This window comes from Bos indicus, chromosome 16, assembly GCF_029378745.1.
Source record: "Bos indicus isolate NIAB-ARS_2022 breed Sahiwal x Tharparkar chromosome 16, NIAB-ARS_B.indTharparkar_mat_pri_1.0, whole genome shotgun sequence".
Classification (NCBI taxonomy): Eukaryota; Metazoa; Chordata; class Mammalia; order Artiodactyla; family Bovidae; genus Bos; species Bos indicus.
In genome coordinates this window covers 29,971,057-29,983,814 of record NC_091775.1, presented here as the reverse complement: position 1 = coordinate 29,983,814, position 12,758 = coordinate 29,971,057, and the positions used below count along the sequence as shown (strand labels likewise).

The 12,758-nt window shown below is 42.0% G+C and overlaps 1 protein-coding gene across 1 annotated transcript; it reads right to left on the bottom strand.

Annotated features, from left to right (window-relative positions):
* Positions 1-410: 410 nt before the first annotated feature.
* H3-3A (H3.3 histone A) lies at positions 411-8,519 on the bottom strand. The gene is made up of 4 exons (XM_019976649.2): positions 8,370-8,519; positions 6,683-6,833; positions 5,374-5,527; positions 411-905 (listed from the first exon to the last, which is right to left on the bottom strand). Exons 2-4 carry the CDS (start codon positions 6,808-6,810, stop codon positions 777-779), a joined length of 411 nt encoding a protein of 136 aa, XP_019832208.1. The 5' UTR covers positions 6,811-6,833; positions 8,370-8,519; the 3' UTR covers positions 411-776.
* Positions 8,520-12,758: the final 4,239 nt, after the last annotated feature.

The window sequence follows — 12,758 nt, the reverse complement described above, 5'->3', positions numbered from 1 at the left end:
ATGGGATGGCTGGATGGCATCACTGACTCAATGGACGGGAGTCTGAGTGAACTCCAGGGGTTGGTAATGGACAGGGAGGCCTGGCGTGCTATGATTCGTGGGGTCGCAAAAAGTCGGACACGACTGAGTGACTGAACTGAACTGAATAGTTTCTGATAAAATGTAACAATACTTCATACTAAAATTATTCTGAATATGGAACTTTCAAGGAATTAACTGCACGGTTAACGCTGATAGTAAAGACCCAAAGCAGGTATAGTTTAATGTATTTTAATAGCAAACTTACAGGAACAGCACAGAAGACAGACAACATGAAAAACATGTACTTGCACGTAGGGCAACTCAGTTAGAAAAGTATAGTGAGTGGGTGGAATCTACTGTATGATAAAAATGCTACAAACACCACTTAGTTGCAGTCAATAAGAAATTTACTTGTTTTAAAAAAATCCAAATGCTGGCATTGTCCAGAAAAATTTAACAGGTTTATTTATAATTGTTATAAAGTTGAACTGCTGAAACTTGTTCACTGAAACATTTTGACTTTCATTAATGCTTCATGTCCCCGCATTTATATTAAAAATTCACACACAAATGAAAATGGAAAAACTGCCAATACCTGATTTCTGTCCCCTATTTTCCACTTGCAATCATATACTTAGGTACCTTTTGACCCCATGGAAAAAAAATATCTAACGTTCAGAACTACCAATAACAGGAAGAAGAGAATTTTTTTTTTTTTTTTTAAAGAATGAAATGTTTCCCATCATAGTGGATTCTTAAGCACGTTCTCCACGTATGCGGCGTGCTAGCTGGATGTCTTTTGGCATAATTGTTACACGTTTGGCATGGATAGCACACAGGTTGGTGTCTTCAAAAAGGCCAACCAGATAGGCCTCACTTGCCTCCTACAAAAGGAACAGAGAAAAAAAAAATGTTATTATCAACAGTTAAAGATACATCTATATTAGTTAAAAAGATGTTTTTGAGCCCTTTAAAAACCTACTTCAGAAGATGTTGACCACTTACCAAATGCTTAATTTAAAATCTGGGATGAGGCTGAAAGGCAGCTTATTAAAGTGAAAAACTCAAGACTGTAAATCTTTATAAAATACGAAAGTCAAATAATTTCACTACCAAATACTTCACCTTTTCTGTTATATGTGATTTTTAAACAAACTGAAATGTGTCTTGAGTAAAGCAAAAATCAAACTTCAACTCTAACATTTATTCTTATCCTCACAAAGATAAATGGAATTATGTATATCTATTCCAAGTAACACTCTCCCACCTCGGGATGTCCTCCTTTTTCTGAATCTTACTCCCAATTCATTATATCCGTTTGACTACTGGTTTCCATCATATGGGCCTCATCTACCTTTCCTTTAAACACCTCAGAGTTTGACTACCAGGTCAGTGTCCTACTTATATACAATGATCTATTTTGCCAACATATGCACCCCTACTAACTGTACTTTCCTCTATGCACCCCTATCTGTAATGGCATGTTATCCCCTCAGCATTAACACTGACCCCTCTGTTTTTTCCCATTACATCATAAAGCTTTTGAAGGTATCCTCTTATTCCTACTTTCACTCTAAACTGCTAGCTACATGAATCATTCAATACTTGCAGAGAAGGAAGAAAAAAGGAGAGCTCCTACTTATAATTAACTCTTAAAATTGTTAGTGTTATCTTACAGTTGTCTGAAAAGTTGAAGGATTCCTTGGTCTAGGTTAAAACAACTGCTTACGCATTTTGAAATGAACCAGTCATCAGTCCAACTGTTCTAGTGGATTAGGAACACTAAATGAAAGACATTATTTGGCTTCTCTATAGGCAAGTTATTTCTCTGTTTAAGATATATTTAGGGAAAAAAACCACACATTTTTAGAGTTGCTATTTTTGTCTTAATTAAAAAATTATTTCCATTTTGGAACTCTTTAGGTAATAAGACTAAAAGAGAAATACAAAAAATACTTGAGCAATTCAAGCCCCACAATACTTCGTAACACACAAGATATAGATGGGAGGGACCAGATTTGCTTTATAAACACTGACTTTGCTAATAACACTTGAGATTCTACTTTTAAAAGTGCTAACAACTCCTCAAATGGTTTGTACTATTCTGTCTTATGAAAATATTTTACCTTCATTCTTTTTAGCCTCTTCTATAAAAATGTTTCATTCAAATTTTACTGTCCTTACATCTTTCTGCAGTATGTTATCAACAGATAAGTCTTATTTGCTTATCCTTTATGGCCTTCCTCAAGATTATTCCATGAAGGAGAAAGCAAACATTCCTCTCGCCCCTGCTTCCCAGGTGCAGGTAATTTTGAACTCAATTTCCTTGGCACTCACACAGGCCTTGTACACTAGCCATCTTTTAATACCCTTAAAAGATGGGTACTTACTTAATAAAATACTTATTTTATGCTCACAATGCTTAGCCCTTGAAGGAATAGAAGTTCAAGAAGTATTTGCTGGCTTGGTTTTTTATATCTAACCTTAACTTGAAACTTGCATCTTTTCTTTTTTTTTTTCCCTTGGATGTGCCCTGTGGCTTGGGGGACTGTTCTCCAACTAGGAACTGTACTTGGGTCCTTAGCCATGAAAGTGCAGAGTCCTGACTACTGGACTGCCAGGGAATGCCCGAAATTTGCACCTTTTCTACACCAGTAGTTCCCTGTATCTTACCTATTCCATATTAAAAGCAAAAGTCCTTAATATTCACGGATTCATCCTTGGGATATTCTAGAAATGGTAAAAAGTTTAGAAAACATAGCATACTGTAGACCCTACTCTTATGAGTTTCACAGTGCACATTAGATACCAGAACTCAAATTCCTCAAGAAAGAAAACAGTTGTTTCTTTTTTTGGTTTCACCCAGCATGTCTCAGGATTATGCAAATCTAGAAGGCTTCTGCAAAATACAGCAGTATGAACTGCTATATGGACAAGCCAACAAGTCCTGAAATTCAAACACCCATTTAAGAGTGGAAAGGTTTTGGCTCCCCTAGTACTATTCAAATATGATATGCGGCAGCTGGGGCTCTCATTGCTATCTTAGAACCTGCTCTAGATGATATGGGGTTGTGTCTGTCAGCTCTGGGAGAAGAGTCAATACAGGGAATTTGACCATGACCCATGTATTTCTAATTCTATTACCAATGTCCAAAGTTTCCTAAACATTAAGGCTATGATGGGATTTAAAGAGGGACACATTAATTTATAGCCCAATGAACAAAATTTTGAGGTAACAGCAAAAAAATATCTTGTAAATGGAAGGAAATGTTAATTCACAACATTTGAGTATATTCAATATCTGACTGTTCCACCATTTCAAACCACCAAAGTCAACTTTTAACATAAGGTGACCTTAATTCAAACTCTCAGTCGTTCGGGGCAAAAGCTAAATTTTAAGTTAGTTAAGTCTTGATAATCTACGGGAAACCAAGTCTGATTCCTCCACCATCCTCCCTAGACTTACTGCCCCCCATCTCTTTTAGTTGTGTTAGAGAAGTTGTGAACTATGTAACTCTAAAGTCAAAAATGGCTTTCTTTTACCCTATTCACATAAGCAAATTCTCCATCTCTATATCCTTAAGAGAAATGAAATATTTTCCAATAAAGAGCTACCAATGCCAGAGTACTACAGGCAGCAGAGTTGAACATTTTGCTCAAAACCAATGCAATCACTTACTGACAAGTATAAAACACAAACCTTAATAACAGCACTGACTTTTAAAAAGACAAGTCTTTTAGCCAGACTGTTAAGTAATCAATTTACAAAGCTCTAACACTGACACTTAGGCTTGACAATGTTGGACTTTCAAGTATAATGTGTGTAACTGTAACTACAGAACAAAATTAGCATCTTTAGGTCAACACTTGAGAATATTTCTGTATTTAAAATTAGTGCAGAAAATATGACTAGCATTTGTAATAAATGAAATGGGATCTAGAAATAGTCAAAGATTAAATCAGAAAATAAAGGTCTTAAGTAACAGCACTAGAAGATTTTAGTAGTTTGAAATTTTAGCAATTTCAATTCACTGAGAATTTAATGGATGCCTACTCCTGGAATTCACCAATCAAATGAAGTTCAGACTAACCATAGAAACAGCTCAACCAATTACACTTCAGGATAGAATCCACCTATCAAATCTTCCTCACACATAAAGGAAAAGCTTGGCAACAGCAGCCTTGAAAAATCCTCCAATGGAATGTATGTCGATTCTGGACCCTCCCCTAAAAGAGATTCTGATGCAGGTCTGTGGAGGTGCCTAGTAATCTGCATTTTAAATCACCTCTAACCCCATGCTGACAGCTAACCCCATGCTGACAGAGGTGGCAGTCTTGCCATACTCTGAGTTACAATGATCTGATGAATGCCAAACACACTTAACATTATAGGTTACTTAAGTGACTGATGTTAACTGTACCCACATACCTAATCAAGTATCTTAGGTGTGGGCATCTCAAGTTGTTTAATCTGGCACAAACCACCAGTATTTCAAATACATGTGTGTGCTCAGTCACGTGTGACTCTGTGACCCTTGGTACTATAGCCTGCCAGGCTCCTCAGTCTATGGGATTTTTCAGGCAAAAATACTGGAGTGGGTTGCCATTTCCTCTTCCAGGAGATCTTCCCAACCCAGGTATCAAACCAGAGTCTCCTGCATTGCAGGCGTATTCTTTACCTCTGAGCCACTGGGGAATTCCATTTCAAATACCTAACCACAGCTAAAACTGTATTTCTCAAAGTTCTGACACACTGGCGCTAAGATTAAACTCACTGTTTCCCATTTAAGTGGAAATCCATATATAATCCCCTTAAACAAACTACATGTCTTCAAACTTCTCTCTTTACAAGCCCAGTAACATCTTTTTCTCCCTGTTGTCAATCCAATCCTAACTACCACTCAAGTTTCTTTTAACTTCAATGCATAATTCTTTAATGTTACCTAGTTCTATCCCAGATATTATGTTTTCTCCACTTGCAACTGCCTCTTCAGGTCCAAGAAGCCATTTATTCTAATTTTCCTTTTATATCATTCCCTGTTTGAAACTAATTACCAATACAGACCTTTGGCCCCATGACTTCCTAATATCCAGCAGCAACTGTAAGTCAAACCAGAGGATTTTTTTTTCCTTTAAACACTGCAATGTTTAAAAATTTTAAATCATATCTGTTTGTATAACCTCAAGCAACTTAACCTTTCTGATATCTCAACAGTGAAACATTAAGACCTATCTCACTGGCTGGTGATATACAAGCATTTGTATATGCTTGTATATATACAAATTTAGAGATGTTCTTGGTACAAAGCAGAACTAGCCAACTCTCAGAGCCTTTCCCACCCACCATTTTACCTGCAAAGCACCAATAGCTGCACTCTGGAAGCGCAGATCTGTTTTGAAGTCCTGAGCAATTTCCCGCACCAGACGCTGGAAGGGAAGTTTGCGAATCAGAAGTTCAGTGGACTTCTGATAACGTCTAATTTCACGGAGTGCCACAGTACCAGGCCTTTAAAACAAAACATTAAAGAAATGGTTACCAAATACATAAGAGAACTTAGAAGAGTGGTCATCAGCTTCAAAGAGATGGAGTCACTTTTCAAAAAATAAATCACCTAACTTTCTTCAGCGTTTGTATCAAATTTCACTTATTAATTTATGACCTAAATATTCAAATCTGTTAGAAGTAACACAGTACTTTTAAGACAAAAAAACATGATATTAAAGCAGATTCCCGGCAGGGAGTTTAATAATCACAGTCCCCTTAATTTTCTTCATCTTTAACATAAACATCACCAACTTCTGTTATAATTACAACTTGGGAAGGTACCAGGACACTAAAAAAGAAGTCAAAGTTTTTCAGACTTTTAATTTGACACCACTCTCATTCTTCCCACTGGCACCCCCCATTCTTCTGAAAGATCTACCAGCACAACCCAATGAGCTTCACTTAAAAAAACACACTTACAGTATTTAAGTTCAATTTCCTAGAATACCTTTGACACTGCATATCCCTCATGAATGACTAAACTGATGAACACTCTTTTGTGTTGTATTTTCCATATGGAAATTTTTTCCTTTAAGTAATTTTAAGCAAGAAATTTACCTCAATCCTGACTTAATTTCTTACACTTTTACTTTAGGCTAATCATTTGCAGAGGGTAAATACAGACAACTTCTGCCCTCTAATGGCAGATGCACTCAATAACACTGCTCAGGGTAGTTCAAAACTAAATATGCCAATAGAAGGAAAAACCAATCCAAGTAAACGAAGAACTTATGTATAACACAATGTCCCCATCTTGATTAAATTATTTTACCAGATGCCAGAGTAGCCTCAAAAATGTATTTAAAAAACAACACTTTTCTATTTAAAACGTATGTATTACACCTAACAGCTAAGTAAAAATGTTAGTCTATCCTATTAACGTTATTAGAGATACAACGTCTTCTTTGGGCTATGGGCACGATTGGATTCAAAATTAAACATATTCCCAATAAAACCTAACACTATAAATTATATACACATTTTAAAGTAGTAAATATTTAACAAAGGGAAAAACAGATTCTCTAAAGGAGAAAGTATGCTTATACATCTTTTTATTAGATTATATAAATACTTCGAGAGATAAGACTTTCTTTCATTTTTCCTCTTTTAAAATACCTGTAACGATGAGGTTTCTTCACCCCTCCAGTAGAGGGCGCACTCTTGCGAGCGGCTTTTGTAGCGAGTTGCTTCCTCGGTGCTTTACCACCGGTCGATTTGCGGGCAGTCTGCTTTGTACGAGCCATGGTATAGAGACCTCCTTACTTACCTACCAGCATCGGAAAAAACCAAAAATCACCATATGCAACTACCACACACACAAGTTTTCCTGCCACTACCCCCCCAATCTGGAAATTATGATTAGTATTAAAAAAAAAAAAAAAAAAAGTCCATAATGTTATGTAATTTGAAAGGGTGCAGATTACATCTACCACCCAAATATGACTTTTTGAAACAAACTGTAGTACTAGAAAATTGTTAGCCTTAACACCAGTCATCTCTCAAAATGCGCAATCTGAGCGATAAACGGCAAATCAAAAAGACCCCCCAACAGCCTTCGCTTCCATTTCTTTAAATAAACTGGAAATTAGAAATGTCTGTAAACATTCCATCCACGAACAAGTCAAAAGAACTAAGCCACACACCACAGAAAGGTCGAGTCAAATTACAGCAAAAAAGGTTTTAGTCACCCCCCCCCGCCGCCCCCCCTTTACGTCTGGCAGTTGATAGATTGCTGTAAATATCTGAAAACATTCCTGGTTTTGCATCTCTACAGTTCTGTTGACAAAAAGGCGTCTCAAAAAACAAGGGGAACAACAGCTACCAACAGCGAGCATTCTACAAAGCACCGCCCTCGAGTCCAGTCCTCAGAGGATTCGCAATGAAATAATAAAAAAAAAATTGCCCCGCACCCAGGCTTTAATTAACGCACTAGACTGGCCGACTGGTCCACCTCAAGCACCGCATAAACTTTTGGTTTCGCCTCCTCCGGCCCCTCAACACAGGGTCCCCCAGCCTGCCCGCCTCGCTCCTAGCGTCTCGCGCAGGCACAAACTCGGCTCCCAGACCAGAACAAAATGGAAACAATCGCAAAACGTATCCGATTCCTTTCCAAAGAGACAAAACACCAAATCGCTCGAAAATACTCCATCCCCTGCCACGTGCCGCCCTCCAAAATGCAAAAGTTTTTTTTGCATTTCAAATGCATCAAGTTTCCGCTTCTCTAAAAAGGAGAAAAAAATGTTTCTCTTTAAAATTTTTTCCTCCTTTTTTGAAATGGGGAAGAGAGAAACGGGGGAAAAAATATGGTCGGTGACCAGAGAAGAGAGACAAGATGGTGAAGCTTAGCAACAACTGTGGGGAGGCAGCAAAAAGCGAGTTACCCCAGGGTGGGAAGCAGCGGCGATTTCCACCCTTTTCCCGCCCGAAAACTGGGGTCCGGGGTCCGGGGTCGGTAGTTAAGAGGCCCGCGCGGGTCGTGGTGAAGGTCTGGGGTCCCGGGAAGGGGCGGCGGGCGGGATTTCACCGAAGAAAAAGGAGCTAGGGGCGCGGGGAGGGAGAGCAGGCTCGGCGACGCGGCGGTTGCTGCTGTTGGGCTGAGGCGACGAGAGACTCGGGAGCCGCCGGAGCCGCCGCTGCCTGAGGGGAGAGGAAAACTCGCTCCTCACCTCCATTTCTGGGCCAAAAAGTTTTGGGGCCAAGCCGGAGGGACCCTGGGTCCCCTCCCGGCACCGCCGGGGCCCGGCCCGGGGCTGACGGCAAGCGGGGCTCGGTTCCGGGGAAGCGGGCAGACGGGGAAACTTACCCCCCTTCTCCTTCGGCTGGAGCTCGGCGAGCTAGAGGCGGCGCTGGCGTTGGAGAGCGACGGCGGCGCGGCGGCGGCTGCGAACACAATTGAAAGATGGCTGACACCGAGGCTATCCCCCAACACAAGCCGCCCCGCCCCCGCGCCGCGCGCCAACCAATCACACACAATGGAGGGAAGGCTCGGCCCCGCCCCCGCCCCCTCGCTCGCGCCCCGCCTCCCCCCTCCCCCCGCGCGCCCGTTCGCTGGCGCGCGCTCGCCCCTCCCCCGCGCGCCGCCCGCTCCCTCCTCCCGGCTGCCTCGCGCAGTGTGTGTACAAACACAAAAGACACGCTGAAGGGCCGCCGGCTCCCGCCGAGACGGCCGCCCGCCCACCCCCGTTTTAACTCCAGCTCCCCGGCCCCGCACTCCCACCCAGCTCCGTGCGCACACGTCATGGAACTCAGGAAGCTCGGGTTTGGGGCGCCGAGGGGGAAGTTGGGGGGAGGGGCGGGCGGGAGGAGGCGCGGCGGGTGAACGCCCGGCCTGCGGGCGTCTCGGGCAGCGGCGGGGAGGGTGAGGGAGGGGGCGCCCCGCTCCGGCGCGCGTCCCCGAGGCGCCCCGGACGGCGGGGGGCGGGGAGGAGGACACCGCCTGCCCAGTCTCCGAGCCCCAGTTGCAAACACTACCCGACAGGAAGCTTGCAAATAGAAACCTTGCACCCCGCGCCTACATTCGGTTGGGGCTGCTCTAGCACTGGCAGGGCTGCCGGCGGCCGTTTCCCTCCTTTCGCTACGGGCCAGGTGCGGCCGGGCAGCCCGCAGACAACTTTATTCACTCAAGACACCGGCTCGGGCCGTGGCGGTCTCGCGGTGCAGGTTGCGGGCTGCAGGCGGTCCGCGAGAACTCTGCCACCTGGGACGCCTGGCTCCTCGCAGGTGGCATCTCCAGGCCGACGGAGACGGCCAGGGACGGGGCTCGCCTTCTTCCTGGGTCGGGATGCCTGATGCAAGATGGCTGTATTTTGTAAGCTTCTAAAACAATATATGGAATACACAGCTAACTGCCCGAGGGCCTGAATACCAGCCTTGGCAGCTGTTCTACCAGCCAGTTCGGCTTTTTAACCATTTCAGTTTTAGGTAGAATTGCCAAATGCTGTATAGTCAAATGTCAGCAGCTTCTGAATAGTTTGGATGCGGCGGTAAGTGGCATAAGTAAGGAAAACGTCTTTGGGGATCATCACATTTATCCATTTTCCAGTTCTCAGTAGCATAGGAAACAGATTTCAGGTTCAAGTTACCCACGTTGTCATTTCATTGGCCTTAGAATATATGCACCGTCCCTAGATGGCTTTGACAACACTTGAAACTACGTGCTAAGGTTTTCAATAGAAGTGTCGTGCAGACATCCCATAGGATAGTGAAGGAGATAAATTTCATAGATGGAGAGCATAACTACTATTGATACTCTGAAGCTCTTATAAGGCATCTTAGTCATAAACATTACCCTGAAATCAGATATGAGAGAGGGAATAGATTTGTCCAAGGTCACTTAAGTGAAGAACAGACACAGGAGAAACAAACAAACAAAATCCAGTCCTCCTGTTTCATTATTATTTAATGAATGTTAAGTGTCTGTGGTTGCTGTGCAGAACACATGCAATTTGCAAGCCTGTCCTAATAGCACATATGCAAAAAAGCTTAGGCTGAGCTGCCAGCGAAGAGTTCCTATAATTTGCGCCAAGAAAAGGGTTTTTTTTTGTTTGTTTGTTTTTTGTTTTGAGGAAACCAAAATATTTGTTGGCTTTTTCCCAGGAAGGCTGATACACATCAATTAAATTAATCATCTCTTCAAAAAATATTGAATGACATATATAATGTTCTCTTTATCTGCTAGATTTTTCCGTAGCTTCCATTTTTTTACTTAAAAATATTTCTGAGGGCCGGGAAAACTTTTAGATGACATAATTCTAATCTTGGACTATCTGAACCTACTTAGCTGTCCATCTGTAAAATGGAAGTGATATTTTTGTGTGAAGATAGGCCACAAGTTTTTTCTAGTTGTAGGATCAAGTATGTTTCGCAGTTGGGTAGGTGTCTGGTTGGGCTTCCCAGATGGCTCAGTGATAAAGAATCCGCCTGCTAATGTAGGAGATGCAGGTTCAATGCCTGGGTGGAGGAGATCCCTGAAGAAGAGAATGGCTACCCACTCCAGTATTCTTGCCTGAAGAATTCTATGGACAGAGGAGCTTGCTGGGCTACAGTCCACGGGATCACAGAGTCAGACACGACTGAGCAACACTACTATGTCCATTAAATCTCTTATCATCTATGATTCTCTCTAGTTGCACTTTGTTGAAAAGTATGTCTTGAGGCTTTGGATCCCAGTCCTCTTTCCTTAATTGTCCCTCCTTCAGTCTTGCCCAGTAAATGGCATTATGATTTACTTAATTGTTCAGACCAAAATTCCTCTGAAAAACTTATCAGAATGACCTGCTCCTCTCCTCTTGCCTGTCCCCTCAGTCACTTTCTATATGACCTTTCTCTTTCCACTCTTGCACCTCTGTATTCCATTCTCTACATTGCATGCAGAGATTAGATTTATAGAATGTAAATTGGATTAAGTCACACCCTTCCATAAATCTATTTGGAGGCCTCCCACTGCTCTTGGTTAAAATGCAGGGCCTGGCATCACCCCTGCCCTCCCTAGTGACATTCTGCTGCAACCCAACTACCTTATCTTTCAAGTCTTCTCTCTTGAGGGTCATTACACTGTTTTGCAGGTTAAATGCTCTCCCCAAGGTTTACACAGGAGTCCAAGTGGCTCAGTGGTAAAAGAATGCACCTGCCAATGCAGGAGATGCAGGAGACCCTGGTTCAATCCCTGGGAGGAGGAAATGGCAACCTGTTCCACTGTTCTTGCCTGGAAAATTCCATGGATAGAGGAGCCAGGCAGGGTCGCAAAGAGTCGGACACAACCAAGTGACTGAGCACTTACGCATAAGGTTTACACAGAGCTGGCTCCTTCATCTTCTAAGGCAACATTTTGCACTTTCCCATATCTCTTAGAAAAAGATCCTTTTTATAAGGTCCACAGAAGAAAACTGAAGGGGATTTGGAGCCATTCATATGGAACTTGATTAAAACTTTTATTATATGTTTTTATATTACATAATCATATAAGAGAAAATAATTGCATTTTAAAGAAAATCAATATCAAACTTATGTAAAACTCTCAAATAAAATGTTTTCAAAGTTTTTAACAAGAAATGTTGAGGTTTTAAACTTGAAATGACCACATACTATTCCTGATCAAGACTTTAGAATGAAGATCTCTTCAGATTCTTGATGTTCTTATCATTGAAAAACGTTAAAATATAATTTTCAGTTATTTAAAAAAGTGTAACAGTTGGAGTTATGTATTTAAAATTCTTCCCTTTCTTTCATTGACAAGTGTAGTCTTGGAATTTCTTGTGAATGGATTTTGAATCCAGCTAAGCTTTTTGAAAATCAAGTATTTTTAAATTATACCTCCAATTTTCAAAATACACATGTGTTGCTAAGCAGTCATCCTGTAGGTGCCTTGGTCACCACAAAAAAGTCTAAAATAGCAAGAAATACCTGGTAGGAGGACAGAAATTCAAATCTGCAGCAGCAGCTCTATTCAGCTTCCTTGTCCTCAACTCTGGTTGCATTTTGGGCCACACCAGTACTCCTTGGGCACTTGGCACAGTAGTCCTGAGGTTCCTGGTCCATGATGCTCCCTGCCTTGTGGGACTAAAGCCGGGGTCTGGAGTCTAGAGCACCTCTTGGACTGTGCTCAACACATCCTATGGAGCATTGAGTGGTTCTCATTTATCTGCTTATCTGCTCACCTCTGTGCCAACCGAGGGGCACAAATCAGACTCAGACCGATCAGGTTGCCCTTCAAGGAGCCTCAGAAGAGGCTGCTCGAAAGAGCTCTGGGGTGTAGGACCGAGAGGACCTATTTCCTGGCACTTCCATAGCCCAGAGTGAAGGCCCCTGGATGGCTCTGAGGTCTCAGTTCCAATGTCACCCCTCAGCCACACTGAGTCCCTGTCTTCCTTCCCCTAACCCTCATATTATACTTGGTCACATTTCCATGCTTATTGCTTTCACAGCAATTCTCACAAGCTGATGTTTTGATTCTTTTAGTGATTAGTGGTCTCAGCTAGACTGTAAACTTAGTGAGAGCAGGAGCCTTGATATTTTAAACACTGTTCTGTCTGCATCAACCTGTATAGTACCCAGCCCACACCAAACACTTAATAAATATTTGATGGATAAGTAAAAGGTGACCGTATTTTTGTGGAGTTTTATATTATAAATGTATTTTGTTTGTAGGATATTCACATCTGAAAACACATATCTCTGAGTTAATGAGGGGCTT

Excerpts from the sequence above, each read along its gene's own strand:
- H3-3A (XM_019976649.2), bottom strand. The coding sequence starts at position 6,810 with ATGGCTCGTACAAAGCAGACTGCCCGCAAATCGACCGGTGGTAAAGCA. Across the intron at positions 5,528-6,682 it reads AAGAAACCTCATCGTTACAG|GCCTGGTACTGTGGCACTCC; the intron begins GTATTTTAAAAG and ends TTTGTTTTAAAG. Across the intron at positions 906-5,373 it reads CAGCTATTGGTGCTTTGCAG|GAGGCAAGTGAGGCCTATCT; the intron begins GTAAAATGGTGG and ends TTCCTTTTGTAG.